Source organism: Siniperca chuatsi, linkage group LG5 (assembly GCF_020085105.1).
Source record: "Siniperca chuatsi isolate FFG_IHB_CAS linkage group LG5, ASM2008510v1, whole genome shotgun sequence".
Classification (NCBI taxonomy): Eukaryota; Metazoa; Chordata; class Actinopteri; order Centrarchiformes; family Sinipercidae; genus Siniperca; species Siniperca chuatsi.
In genome coordinates this window covers 27499865-27514578 of record NC_058046.1, presented here as the reverse complement: position 1 = coordinate 27514578, position 14714 = coordinate 27499865, and the positions used below count along the sequence as shown (strand labels likewise).

The following is a 14714-nucleotide window of genomic DNA, read 5'->3' as shown; positions in this document are numbered from 1 at the left end:
TCATATAATATGGCCTTAATCTGAAATAAACTAGAATAATACAGTTTACGTGTCTTAGTTCCTTTATAGTGGTAGATCTTTAGACAACTAAAACATTGTCGAATATGGTAATTATATTTATATTGTTCGTGCAGTAGGGGACGCTGTTGTGGGAGACTGCTAGTTAACATGTCAACGGAACGGAAGAACAAGTTGAAGTCATTTGAGAAACATGGCGGCCCGCACACGGCTGCCCTTGCTGTTCCCTAAAAACTTGCCTCCGTTTAGAAACCAAAAGCTTGTCCACAGCGAGGCTGCGGTCAAGGATCCCGCGTACCCCCCTATCGTCCCCTCTCTCACGGCTAAAAGCAAATCTGCCCTGCGGCGTCAGGTCGAGGAACAGGTACAAAAGATATGTGCCTCTTCCGTGGAGGAGAAGCTCTCCCTCATCACTCGTATCCAGCGGGAGAAATTTGTGGTTTACCCTCAGACTTTCGCTCGGAACGCAGACAAATGGTACCAGCACTTTACCAAGACCGCATATATCCCGGGCCTGCCCGAGAAATTCACCCTGGGCCAGGAGAAGACCGAGGGGGAGGACAGCTCGCCGCCACCCGCAGCTCAAATCACAGTACCGGGGATTGAAAGTGATGCGTTCGCGGACATCCGCTCCTTGGTCAGTCGTGTGATTTTACAGGAGCACTGGTACATGAAGAAACGCAAACCTTTCCTGTACAGAGAGCAGGAGCAGATGGTTGGACCTTTTCTGAGAAACCTTGTGACTGGACTCACCTACAGTCTGGCCAAATACAATCCACTGCTCCTCCTCTCCAGTCTAGGTAAGGATGATTGATACGGCACCAGTCAAACTGTGGTGAATTAGCTGCCCTGCCATCCACTTTGGCACTTTGAAACCATCATTTCCAGCCCTTGTGCCTCTTAAAACTACATCTGTAGTACTGTTGTGAATGTGGCTGGTTAGTTAGCTAAATGGACCAGTAAACAAGGTTTTTATCCTAATTTTTATCAGAGAATCGTTTATTTGCAATGTGGATACCATTGGGGAAAGTAGCGGCATTCATAGTAGCCTATATTTCACTTTGGTGCTAAAGTGATCAGTCGTTTAATCATATATGAACAGAAAGTTACATGACAACAACTTGCTAATCGATTAATTGTTTCAGGAATTTATCAAGCAAAAATGCCAAACATTAGCTGGTGCAAGCTTCTCAAATGTGAGGATTTGCTGCTTTTCTCTGTTTATAATGTTGTCAGTTGAATATATTTTGGGTTTTGGACTGTTGGTCAGACAAAACAAAAAGCATTTTTTTCTCGGTCGCTTGGAATTTAGTTGGACATTTTTCACTATTTTCACATAGAATAAATGATTATTCAAGAAAGTATTTAAAAAATTAATCAACACATAATCATTAGCTGCAGCCTTATTTCATTCAACAAGAACAGTTAAGTAAGTCACCTCACTAAAAGTGCTGCCTTTAGCACAAGTATATCTAGGGCAGGGTGATGTTTTTATCTGTTTTAATACTAGTGCCGATATGATACCTGAGTTTTGGAACTGATACCAAAACAATACGTTTTTACAATATCTCACTTTGAGGAATAAAAACATTGTAGATTTTCTACAAAGCTGCTTTTTTTTCTTTCTTCCTTTCAACCAAAAAAAAAGCCAAACTTCTCAAATTTGAAAAATGGTTTAAATACAAGCAGCTGAGAACTTTGCGCAAATGAAATACAGTCTAAAAGTGGTGAATTTATGATTTAAATAAAGAACAATCTGACCAAAGAATAAGTGAACAAGCGTACAAATCTGACCAGACACTCAGATTGAGGTTTGATACTCAGACACATATGAAGATAATACATAAACCAAAATTAGTAGTATTTCCGTACGTAGATATTTGTCTCAGCTCTATGACCAGATTCTGATTATTCCACAGAAATGACTGTTTGACCTCTGCAAGTTATATTCCTTGTGTTTCTCTATCAGATATTAATCCCCAGGTAAACTTTTATTGGAGGAGAGGACAGAGAATCATCCCAAAGGGGCACCGGAGAGGCCGGCTAGAGCCAACCAGGTTCCAGATTGATGACCTCCCCCACAGTCAGATTAGGATTACTCAGCAACTGCCACAGGTAGAAATCATTTTCAGACCATGGACTTTATGATTAAAAAAAAAAAAAAAAAAAAAACCCAGAGCAACACGTAAAAACATCTCATGGCATTTTCATCTTAATCTGGGTTTTCATACATGACAAACCTACCAAACCGGAGCCAAAGCAACTCAAAGCAAATCATGGCACACCATTGAAGGACACAAATAATTGAAATAGATTCACACTGAAAGATGTTATAAAATGTTACACAACTTGACACACAGAGACTGATAATATAAGTAATAGTTTCAGTTTACTGTCAAGCATAACGTGTGATTTTGCTCTAATCACTTTGTCGTTCTCTTAGTTTACCCCGCTGGAGGCCTCCTACGCAGCTGAAGTACCAGAGGTCGCATTTGCTCCCAACCTGATGCCTCTGTTCAGAAGACAGTATGACAACAATATCTTTACAGGTAACACACAGCTACGAGAGACCAGTCGCATCCACTGTGTCTTACTTCATCCTGATTACGTGATTTTTGAGCAGCCAAAAGACCGTTAATGGGAAAGTGTTATGTGCATGATTTTGATGAACAGTCCGATCAGCATCTGTGTGTAAACCATCCAAGTTGGTAAACACGAGCATGTTGTGTGCTGGTTACATATTGTAGCATATGGGTTGAATTCTCATTATTCAGTTACCTCTTGCTGTCACTAGGGGGCGCCAACATGCAGCTTTCAGTGTCTGTTCAGTCCCTCAAATCAGAATCAGCTTTATTGGTCATGTATGTGTACACATACAAGGAACTTGACTCTGGTTTTAAGTTGCTGTCAAAATACTTACACACACACACACAGTTCCAAGAGCAATTTACAAGAAGATAAATAGAAGTAGACATACAGCTAAAAACAAGGACAACAGAGACAGGTAAAAGTAAACATAGAACTACTGTGTACATACAAGTAGGTGAACAAATAGATGTGTGCATGAATAAAAAAAAAAAGCAACAATAAACAACAACATCAAACTGTTTCTGTAAATGATTATGTAAAAGATTACTTTATATACATGAAGTAGGTGATTATGTACAGTATATGCATGTATACATGTCTATATGCAGTATATATGTTCAGTGTAGGATATGCAAAAAGTCTAACCTGCAGTACTTTTCTAGTCCAGTCTATGAGATAGATGTTTATCCTGTTTTTGGTGCTACTATTACTGGAGACAAACATTGGTTTGGTGTTTTGCTCTTAGCATTTCCACTGGTCTAACATGTCTGTAGCCTTAGGCTTCTTACAGTTTTTTGTTTTCTTGTATACTGTATGTTCCAAGTTAAGTGCTGTCCCCGTTTCTGCAGATCAATAGCATGTTCCTTAATATGCAGCAGCAGCATCAAATCTTTTCCAGAGCTGCAACTATTATTTTCACTGAAGATATATCTGCTGATTGTTTCCTCGATTAGTCAGTGAATTGTTTGGTCAATAAAACAGCAGGAAAATGATATCAAATTTCTTGTTTTGTTCGAGCAACAGTTTAAAACCCAAAGATATAAAATTTTCTATAATGTAAGACAAGAAAAAGAAGCAAATTCTAACATTTGAGAAGCTGAAACATCAACCATGTTGCATTTGTTGCTTGAAAATGTATAGCTTTGTCAAAATAGTTGCTGACTAACTTTCTTTCGCTCGACTAATCGTTGCAGCTCTGAACTTTTCTGGCAAAGACAGTCCATCCTAGTTGGGTAAATAGAAGTTAGTTTGTTAAAGATATCAATTGTATGGAAAAAGTTGTCAATTATACACTTCACATCATCCTGGAAAAAACATTAGAAGCATGATGTTTTTTTCTTTCCTCTCAGCTGTGCTCGGTTTACATTAGCGCCGTCCTCCTGGTCTCATTAACAGGTGCCAAGCTACCAGACCCAGCATGCTACGGTCACACTCAGTTCCACCTGGTGCCTGACCGATACCACAGAGACCGGATGGCTCGACGGCAGCAGTCCGATCAGGTGGAGGTCTTCCTCAGAGCCAATGGACTCGCCAGCCTCTTCGCCTGGACAGGAGCTCAGGCCATGTACCAGGGTGAGTTATCAGCACATGCATCTCGTACTACAGCAGAGCTTATGATACTGTATATATTTGTTGTGGTGATTCTCCATTTTTCTTTTTGTCCTTGTACTGAGGGCAGAAACTCAACTCCAAACTCTTACTTCACATGGTGAAATAGGACCATCAAAAAGCCTTTGCTCTTGATTTCACAGTCTGACTTATATGTGACAGTTACTGTTTTTGTATCAGTTAAACAGTTTACAGCAGAGTAACTCCAAAAGAGGACAGAGGCATATTTGCTCTTTTAATCTTGTTGTCTTTTAATATTGTAGCAGTGCTAGAAACATCCTGATGTCACACCGTCTACATTTGGCCAAATTAATGTTTATATTTTAAAGTCATTTAAAGTGGATTTTTACTGAAGAGCGAAGAAGTAGCTGGTGGTCATACTTCCCTCTCACCTCCGTAGGTTTCTGGAACCACGAGGATGTCAACCGGCCTTTCGTGTCCCAGGCTGTGATCACAGACGGCCAGTTCTTCTCCTTCTTCTGCTACCAGCTGAACACAGTGGCCCTCTCTGTGGAGACGGACACCGACAACCCCAGGAAAAACCTCCTGTGGGGCACAGAGAGCCTGCGACTGTACGAGAGTGTGCAGGATGGAGAGGTTGTGGGTCTGAACGACGGTGTCGTCAAGCTTCTGGTTCAATTTCTCATGAACCAGCCGTAGAGCTCTTCGGGTTCCTGTCTGCCTTGGTAAACTGTCTTAGGGGAGATTTCCTTGAGTCTATGTTCTCCAAGCCATTGGAAGATGCAAGAAATCAAGAGAAAGAGCTTTAAAGAGCCCAACATGGCAGACATGAGGAAGACTGTATAAAATGTAATGTTCAAAAAAGCAGAAAAATCTGTGTTAAGCTGTGTTATGAGTTTGAAAACTGAACAAAGTACTGAAAAAACACTGCACACACATCTCTGATTATTATTGTGCAGATTGTATTTATGCAAAACTAAAGTAATACTTTTCAAATTGACGCTCTTGTGTTTGTCAGTGCTTACTACTAAAATGTTAACATTAATAAGACATCTTTTTACTCATACACCCACTTTCCTGTCAAAGAGTACTACACAGATTTAGCATGGCATTCCTGTGCACTGGACAGTTTTTTAAAAACAAAGGATCAAAATCGATGCAGCAGAACCAGAGATATCGTCTTTTATTCCACATATTCTTCTTCCTTGTCAAAAAGTGCTGCCTATATTACCCATAATGCAAGTCAACCGCTGACAGTTTGGTTGGAGATTCGGATGTGTTATTCAAGTAGTGGCTAATGTAGCCTCGACCTGCTAGCCTCAAGCAGAGATGAGCCGCGGGCTACGGAGGTCCGGTAAGCTCACTTCTTTCTAACTTCAACCCCAACCCACACTGACTCAGGTGACATCACTTGAGGACATTTATCAGATTTCACGCAGCTCCCTCTGGAGCCACACAAGGATTTATACAACTTCTCACATGTGCTGTAGTTCACCCAAAGACCTTTAAACAGACTGTGTGAAATTGGTGGAGTGTAAAATGCAAGTTGAAAGTTATTACAGACAGTTACTGAAACCAACACAGTGACTGTGACGTGTAGTTTTATTTTGCTTGTTTACGTATACAGTGGCACACCTTTTAGGTAAAGTTGATTGACAAGTAAAGACGCACAGTTGAAGTCATGATTAGGAGGAAATATGACCTTTCGGACCATCTTCTGATACATTAACATGAAAAAGATACACAAGCATCTGCATACATGATGATATATCTTGATATACACGTTTATTAAGGTAATATACAGCATGTGAGGCACACATTACAGTATTACCAGTATTACACCCCCCCCCCCAAGGGGGAGCCACTGGTAATACAATCACTCGCATATGCCTAATATGCTTCCGAGTAATGAGTACTGTATGCATAATTCATAATTTTAAGGTATTAATTTAAATCAATAATGTATCATTTTCATAATGGTTTATGTGAAAGAAAATAACAAATGCAATGCGCCACTCAACATTACTGTAAGGACAAACTCTAAAAAGTGACAAAGTAGTTGCAAGCACAGTATGAATGGTTAATTAAGTGCTTTTGAAGAGTGTAAGGCACTGCTCACAAACCATAATGCATAAAGAAGAAAATGCATTTCCGTTGTGAAAGAGAAATGTCAAAGGCATAGCGATGTCAGAACTCAACCACATTGTCTCAGTTTTTCCACAGGAAGTGAAGAAATACAGGGTTCAAGACAAAAAAAATCTATGCTTTGCTCTTTTAGCCGTCATGACACCACTGTGGATTAAAAATAAGAAACATATCTTCCAGTGAAACTAGAAACTGAAAATGTAACTCGTACATAAAAGAGGCTACTTTTGTACGAATCAAAGGAGTGATTGTTAAGTGGTAGTTATTGCGCTTTTTTTTTTTTGGTGAAAATATTGGTACTATAATAGACTTCATATTCACAAAACAGTTGATGAGATATTGCTATAGTCAAAATATGTCAACAGTTTTAAAGAAGCTTGGTTCTGTTGTATTTGCAGTCTTTAAACCTTCCGCTGTCTCATTGAAGAACTTCCCTCTGATCCATTATTTTCTCCCTGTGTCCTGATGAGGGCATAAAGATGTACATCATGAAAAACCACAAATATATTCAAATATCTTTAGAGAAATTTCCCATAGTACTCACAGCGTGTTAGTTTGGTCATTCGGTCCATTTTCTGAGAACAAGGCAGATAATTTCAAGTTAGAATACAACATATTGCACAATACAGTACACACAGACGTAAATGAGCATCTGTATGCCGTCTGACTACCTGTTGTGTAGTTTTTCTTGGACTGACTTCTCTCGTAGAGCAGGATGGCGGCGACCAGGACGATCACTTCGACCACAATGGCTATGAAGGGCTTCAGAGGCTCGTAGATAGTGATGACCTTCAGCAGTGGTGGAAGAAATATGCAGATTTTTTACTTATACTCCATTACAAGTACAAGTCCTGCATTCAAAACCTTACTAAAATAAAAGTGCAGAAGTATTGTCAACAAAATGTGGTTAAAAAGTCAAATGTCCCATGTAAATGATATATTATTAGATATGAAATTATTAGATTGTTAATACTGAAGCATCATTGCATAAGTAGCATTTTACTGTCATAGCTGGTTGAGGTGGAGCTAGTTTTAACTACTTAATATACAGTTAGATAGTTTAGTCCAGTCGTTCCCAACCTAGGGTTCGGGCCTCCTCCAAAGGGTCACAAGATAAATCTGAGGGGTCGTGAGATGATTAATGGGGCAGGAAAGAATTAAAAACAAAGTTCTGCTATTCAAATTTGTATAATTGTTTTGGACTTTTCTCTAATCTCTGCTTTTTAGTGAAATATTGGAGAGTTTAATGTCTTTGGGTCTCAAACTGTTGTTAAAATGAAACCATCTGAGAGGTTTAGAGGGGAAATGTGTTAATAACTTAGACAACGGAAACGTGACAAGTAGACACTGTGTTTTTGTTATAGGTCACAAGCCAAAAAGGTTGCGAACCACTGGTTTATCCTTTGACAATGTGTTGCATTTTATAAGCTTATTGTGTGTTTTTATAGGTTAAATCTTGAAAGGTAACAAGTAATTACAGCTGTCCAATACTTCCCTAGAAGTATAAATGACCATAAACTAGAAATACTCAAAATTGCTCTTAAGCACAGTATTATGTAAATGTACTTCGGCTTAGTGACTTTCCATAACTGACCCTCAGCTCCATGTGGCCCACCGTGGTGCCGATGGTGTACACAGCACCGCAGTAGAACAAGCCGGAGTCGGTCTCTGTCAGGTTGTGCACCACCAGTGTGGTCTTCCTCTCCTCGTTTTTGATTTCATACCGGTGAGGCTCCGCATCAGCGAAAATCTGCTCCTAGGACAAATATCAGTCCAACGGGTCAGAGGCCATGAGTGTGTTTAAATGTCATGCATTTTTCATCAGATGGGGGCCCGTCTCTATTGGGTTTGTTTAGATTAGCCAATCTTTCACAGTAAAAAACAAAATACTCGTGAGGTTTTTTATTTGAAAGATAAGAATTTAAATAAGACACATTAATACATCAATACATATTCCATTTAAACATCAACACTCGTTTGTTTTAAAGTGACTTCTCCAGGATTTTTGGATAAGATTATGACTGAAGTCCTCTATGATGTTCAATTTTGACTTGTGTACCCAGTAACTTGCCAAGTTTGGGTCTTAGAATTTAAAGGCCCTGCACACCTGCCCAGGTGTTTTTCAGATATTTGGGCTGATTAGACCTCTGCTCAGGTGTGGAACTATACTGGGATTAAGTGAGGTCACCAAACTGCATGCATTTATAAAAATGATAAAGGAATAAGTTGTCCCGCCTTTAAAGGGTGAAGAAGAGGTCTAGTCAGGCGAATAAGGGAAAACACCTGTGTGTTTACACCATGAGGGACTTTAGCCAAATGTGCTGACCTGTTTATTCCATTTATAGTCCATTGATTCCAAAACAAATGTTGAAAAGGTTTCAATTCAAAAGTCACCAGTGACACAAGTGTCACTTAAAACCACACAGAAGAAGGATCTGAGCAGCTCACTCACCTTCTCTGTACCATTAGCTTTATACCAGTTCCAGGTGTTGGGTTTCGGTTTGGTTTCCTCCATTTTACATGTAATCACCACAGAGTCCCCCACATAGCTGACTATCGGCTTATCTCGCATCTCACCAATCTGTGGAGCTGGCGGACAGCAAGCAAAAAGAGCAAAATAATCACTCTGTGAAAATGTCACTCTGTAGGCTGCATCTTGCATCCTTCAAACATAGTTACACAGTGTACATATTGATATTCATTATGAATAAGCAGCAGGGACATAGTAAGCTGATAGCAATACAAATGTTGGCTGGGAAATGTAAAATGTGATATATATGTGATCTGTACCTCCCACAACAAAGTCTATTTTTGCTTCACTTCCAAACACGCATGAGTAGTTTCCGAGGTTTTCTTCGCTGACAATGCTGAACCTGTAAACCAAAAATAGATGAGAGATTTTATACCAAAACTTATTATGTTAAATTTAGGATGAATGTTAAAAGGAAGTCTGTATATAATATGTGATTCTTTCATCAAAACATGACTATTCTGCAATAAAATGTGCTAAGATCATTTATAATTTAACAAACAAATAGTAGTGGTAGCAACTCAATGTGCTCTACTTTCATGTCAATTATATAAAGTCTTTATAGAAAGTAATTTTAAACTAAATTTAACTACCAGAAAAAATATTTTTTACAATTGCAGATATGGACTGGCAGTGCAGACTGATAAAAGGCAGTTTTCAGACATCCAACTCAAGTTCTCAAGCTGCTGTAGAGGAGACTGAACATTTAAAAATATAAATTTAATTTGTATGATATTTAATAATATATACATATCAAGCATCTTTGTAAATCATGATGCACACATGCATGAATTTAAAATATCAGACAGCACAGCACACAGTGGATAGGGGCATATACCTATCAAGACAGACAAATTAGGATAAAAATGCATTTTCTGAAGCGAGTGGATGGAATAATTAAGTACTTACTCTCGTTTGAGATTATACTGGTCATTCTCCAACTGCACTGTGAGACGGCTGTTCTCAATTTCATCCCCATCTTTTCTCCAGAACCCAGTTATGTTTGGTAGTTTGTTCTGGTTACCAGTCCAGATACACTCCAGTACCAGATTGACAGCCTTCGACAGTTCAACTTTCTCAGTGTGACTTTCACCTGTGTGGAGAGTTGTAGAAGGATTTCAAACACAGAAACAATAGGAAATCAGACCCCTGTTCATTCAGAAAAGTGTGATTATATTTGAACAAACAAGCACTCATCATGACCTGGCAAAACACCCATCTCTGCCATAATACTGCTACAATACCTCGTCAAAATGTTCTGCTGTAGCTATAAGATTTAACGTGTTCTGATGGATTGATATTTGAAAACAGTTACCTTTAAGAACAAAGCTCCTTACATCGTTTGGCAGGGGACTGATGGGATCCAGCGGCGGGGGCGTTGGGCCAGGTGTCTCTGACAGAAAAACAAATATATATATACACCACCGTTCAAAAGTTTGGAATCACCTGTTATATTGATGTTTTTCTTCTTTCCTTCAATAATGGCTATTTTAACATAGATAAAAACATAGTATTATTTTTCACCAAATAATTAAATGATTGAAACTTCCGTTTAGTCGATGTCCCCACAGTGTTACAAGACAGGGGAGAATACTGTTACCAAATACTGTCATGGTTTGAGAGTTTATGTCTGTTATTTCCTGTTTTATTTTGAGAGACTCTCCTTCCCTCATGTGTCTGGTAGTTTTGCTTTCTGTCTTTTCTGGCCAGTTTGCTAGGATATTATTGGTCATTGCAAAGGCATTGCTATGTGGTTGCTATGGTGTTTAGAGTGGTTGTCAGGGTTTCGCCAGGTGGTTGCTAGGCTGTTCATGGTGATAACTAAGGAGATGCTAGGGGTTTTATAGTGATAACTAGGGTGTGACTGTATTTAAACCACAACTGTTGTCCCCCAAAAGTATTCTTGATAAACCAACTGTTAAGTGCTAAGTCGAAGACAACTGGACTTGTTGAAGACATTTCACCCTCAGTTCAGGCTTCTTCAGGGTGTTGCTACATGTTTTTGTTAGTTTTGTGAGGTGGTTGCTACATGGTTTTTGGGGGTGATAGCTAGGGTGTTGCTAGGTGCCTGCCTGGGGCTTAACTATAGACCGTGGGGCAGTGCAGTTGCACTGGGGTCCATTGTTATGTTTTGCCAAACACAATAAGTGGAGAACGGGCACAAAGGCAAACCCATCTTTGTCATGGTTTTTTTTCTTCTTTTTTTTTGGTAAAATAGTAAGTCGCAATCTATAACAAAATTATATGCTTATTCTATATAAACTATAAAAACTCAAGTATAAAAAATATTAAATTCAATGAATATTTTCTTAGGTATTTTTGTCATATATAGATATGCAATGATTGCTGGGTAAATGTATGTTGATGTTGTCCAATGTCAAGTCTCTACTTGATTATGTGACGAGACGATACTATACTGTATACGGTAGCAAGTTTAGGCACTATCCATGGTTCTGATAGCTTTCTCTTTGACCTCTTTACTTTCCCAATACAATAACCAGAGTAACTAATTCGACTGTGAAATCCAACACATCGTTGGTAAAATACTGTGGTGTGAAAAAGTGTTTGCCCCCTTCCTGATTTCTTTTTTTTTTTGCAAGAGACTGGGCAAAAATGGCCTGCATGGCAGAGTTCCAAGACAAAAACCACTGCTGAGCAAAAAGAACATTAAGGCTCATCGCATTTTTGCCAGAAAACATCTTGATGATCCCCAAGACTTTCGGGAAAATACTCCTAGGACTGACGAGACAAAAGTTTAACTTTTTGGAAGGTGTGTGTCCCATTACATCTGGCGTAAAAGTAACACCGCATTTCAGAAAAAAGAACATCATACCAACAGTAAAGTATGGTGGTGGTAGTGTGATGGTCTGGGGCTGTTTTTTTGCCAAGTCTCTTTCTTATGGTGGAGTCATGAAACCTTAACTGAGGCAAGTGAGGCCTTCAGTTCTTTGGATGTTGTTGTGGTTGAGGTCTCTGAATGGCTGAAGAAGAACAAAATGAAGACTTTGGAGTGGCCTAGTCAAAGTCCAGACCTGAATCCTATTGAGATGCTGTGGCATAACCTTAAAAAAGGCAGTTCACGCTCGAAAACCCTCCAATGTGGCTGAATTACAACAATTCTGCAAAGATGAGTGGGCCAAAATTCCTCCACAGCGCTGTAAAAGACTCATTGCAAGTTATCGCAAATGCTTGATTGCAGTTGTTGCTGCTAAGGGTGGCCCAACCAGTTATTAGGTTTAGGGGGCAATCACTTTTTCACACAGGGCCATGTAGGTTTGGATTTTGTTTTCCCTTAATAATAACAACCTTCATTTAAAAACTGCATTGTGTGTTTACTTGTGTTATCTTTGACTAATATTTAAATTTGTTTGATGATCTGAAACATTTAAGTGTGACAAATATGCAAAAAAACAATATATACTGTACATATATACACCTTATGGTGTGTGTGCTTCATAACTAGTAGCTAGCATGCAGTAAGGTGTTGTCTGAAGGGTGTTGCCATTGGGGTTGTAAGGCTAACGGCCTTAGGTGGTTCTTAGGTAGTTGTTTAGGGTGCGGTTACCAGGGTGTTGCTAAGTGATTGTTAGGTTGCACTAGATGGTTGCTATGGTGTACTTGATATGTATTGATAATCTTCATATAGCACTTTTCATACAGAGAAATGCAGCTCAAAGCTATTGAGTCATAATGATGAAGATAAAATATACACAAGCTAAAACTAACAAAACTTAAATACATAAATATCAAAGGCAGGATCAAATACTCCAATTAGGTATTATAATAAAAATTTGTTTCCTGAAGCCTGTGGAAATTAACCTATTAACAATGAATCTATCCTTTTCTTATACTCCATAAAAAAGACAAAAACTACTGGCGATATTACATCAAAGGTAATTGGGTACAGCCAGAGGCAATTTTAAATGTACGGAGAGTATAAAACATAATGCATTAAAGTGAATTATCAGTTTGCCTAAATGATAATCCGTTTGATATCCCTGATCACAGCTATATAAAAAGCCTTTTATATCAGATTTTTTTCTTTATCTCTTTTTTCTTTTGCATACTGTTATTTATTTTTTATCCTTAAATAATTACTTTTTTTTTTTAAATTTATGTAGAGTTTCAGTGTCCCGTGATGATGCAAATGCTGTCTCAGTGAATTTTTCACCCTGACAAGAATACTTTTGGGGGCCATTAAAAAGGAGAAAAATAAAGACAATAAATATTGACTACCAGCAACTTCAAACCAAAATATGGTAGATACAGTGGTACATGATGGTGTGGAAATCCTATGACATTTTCCTCCTCACAAGGTTGCAGATCATTTAGTGGGGAAAAGAGAAGGTAGAACAAGGTTTTAACACAACCACACACATTCAAAATTAAACTCAAATAGTCATTTACTTGTATTGATGTGTCTGCAGGAGACGAGAAGCAGGAGGATCTGAAAAAAGAGCTGCTTCCAGGTGGCGGACATGATTATTATCCTCTCTGTCCTCTCTGCGGGCAGGTTTCTCACTCGTTCTTTTCCTGTCTCTGCCTGCTGCATCGTCTAAACCACCCCACCCCTCCCCCCTAAACTGCACAAGTGACGCAGCCATGATATCACCCTGCAGCCTGTGGGTGGCTCCATGGACTCCATTCATTATTTAATCAGATCCTGAAGGGAACAGAACATACTGAAATAAACACTCCTGTGCATTGAAGCAAAATGTAGCTGTGTGTGATAAAAATATTACAGATGTCCTGACCTGAGAGCTATAATGTTGGACCTGACAGCTGAAAGTCACATGGTCTGCCTGCCCTCTTGAAAACATCCAGGAGAGAGAACTTTTTTTCATACAATTTTGCCTTTTTGAGCATATTCTAAAACCAAAAATTCTGTTACAATTATATTTTAGATAATGTATTAAAAAATTACAGAGTAGATTTCAGAAGAGCTGCTATTCAACTGTCACCATAACTGAGTTAAGAGTAGTTCTGCTTGAGTAGTAGCTCTCTTTCCACCCCTAGAAACAACCCCTGTGCGCAATATTAATAACACTGAGTTTAACATCCTCATGTATGGCATTATGGATGCACAGGCTAAGAAGTGTAAAATGGACCATTGATATGCGCACACACAGTTTTCACTACATCTCACACACTCCTTTGAATAAAGGTCAATTTCCTCACCAGTCTCTGTGTGTTGATATTTTTTTGTACCCTTCTCCATTCTGTCTTCACAGTTATTTGTCAGTTTCCTCTTTCCTTCCTCCACTGTTTCTTAATAAATTGTTCTCACAAACAATCTTGACCTGATGTGAAGAAACACTGCGTAAAAGCAAACGGGTTGAACTGTTGAACTGGTTTTCCACTCATACTGTGTTCTGCAGGGTTTGGCTGTTTCTGTCACTGTGTGGGACATTCCCTTTTTTTTTAAGATTAGATTAGATTCAACTTTATTATACATGTACAAGTACAAGGCAACAAAATGCAGTTTAGGTCTAACCAAGTGTGTGCATAAATGCAGGATAGAGCAGTATTATGAAAATATTATACAAGTGGTACTATGGACATTATATACAGATGGCATTACTATAAACAGAAGTATACTGATGGATATGTACAATAATGAATTGGACTGGGCAGAACAGTAGTGCAATGAATGGCACAAGACTCATGGTTTCTTATGTAAGGTGATTAATTCTGCATGTTCTACATCTGCATGTAGAAATGAATATACAGTGGGACTATGGAGCAGCACATTATGGGTGCAGTGCTTACCAGCCCATGGGGTTCTTATAGTGACCTCATGTTACACAAACTGCAATGACTGAAGGTCTGGCTTGTTGAATTTTACATTCAGATATGGACCTCA

General features: G+C 38.8%; 2 protein-coding genes across 3 annotated transcripts; one reads left to right on the top strand and one right to left on the bottom strand.

The window, feature by feature from the left end:
• The first annotated feature begins 22 nt into the window (after positions 1 to 22).
• On the top strand, positions 23 to 5176 carry mrps30 (mitochondrial ribosomal protein S30). The gene is made up of 5 exons (XM_044195354.1): positions 23 to 818; positions 1988 to 2133; positions 2462 to 2567; positions 4003 to 4179; positions 4616 to 5176. The coding sequence occupies exons 1-5, from the start codon at positions 212 to 214 to the stop codon at positions 4873 to 4875; spliced, it is 1296 nt and encodes a 431-aa protein (XP_044051289.1). The 5' UTR covers positions 23 to 211; the 3' UTR covers positions 4876 to 5176.
• Positions 5177 to 5764: 588 nt separating this feature from the next.
• emb (embigin) lies at positions 5765 to 13418 on the bottom strand. 2 transcript variants are annotated; one of them, XM_044195369.1, is made up of 9 exons: positions 13259 to 13418; positions 10167 to 10244; positions 9761 to 9944; positions 9112 to 9194; positions 8774 to 8910; positions 7916 to 8077; positions 6993 to 7110; positions 6866 to 6896; positions 5765 to 6783 (listed from the first exon to the last, which is right to left on the bottom strand). In XM_044195369.1, exons 1-9 carry the CDS (start codon positions 13401 to 13403, stop codon positions 6723 to 6725), a joined length of 999 nt encoding a protein of 332 aa, XP_044051304.1. In that variant the 5' UTR covers positions 13404 to 13418; the 3' UTR covers positions 5765 to 6722. The 2 variants fall into 2 exon arrangements, with proteins under 2 accessions (XP_044051304.1, XP_044051305.1); XM_044195370.1 differs by having other exon boundaries at positions 7916 to 8071.
• Between the last annotated feature and the right edge of the window lie 1296 nt (positions 13419 to 14714).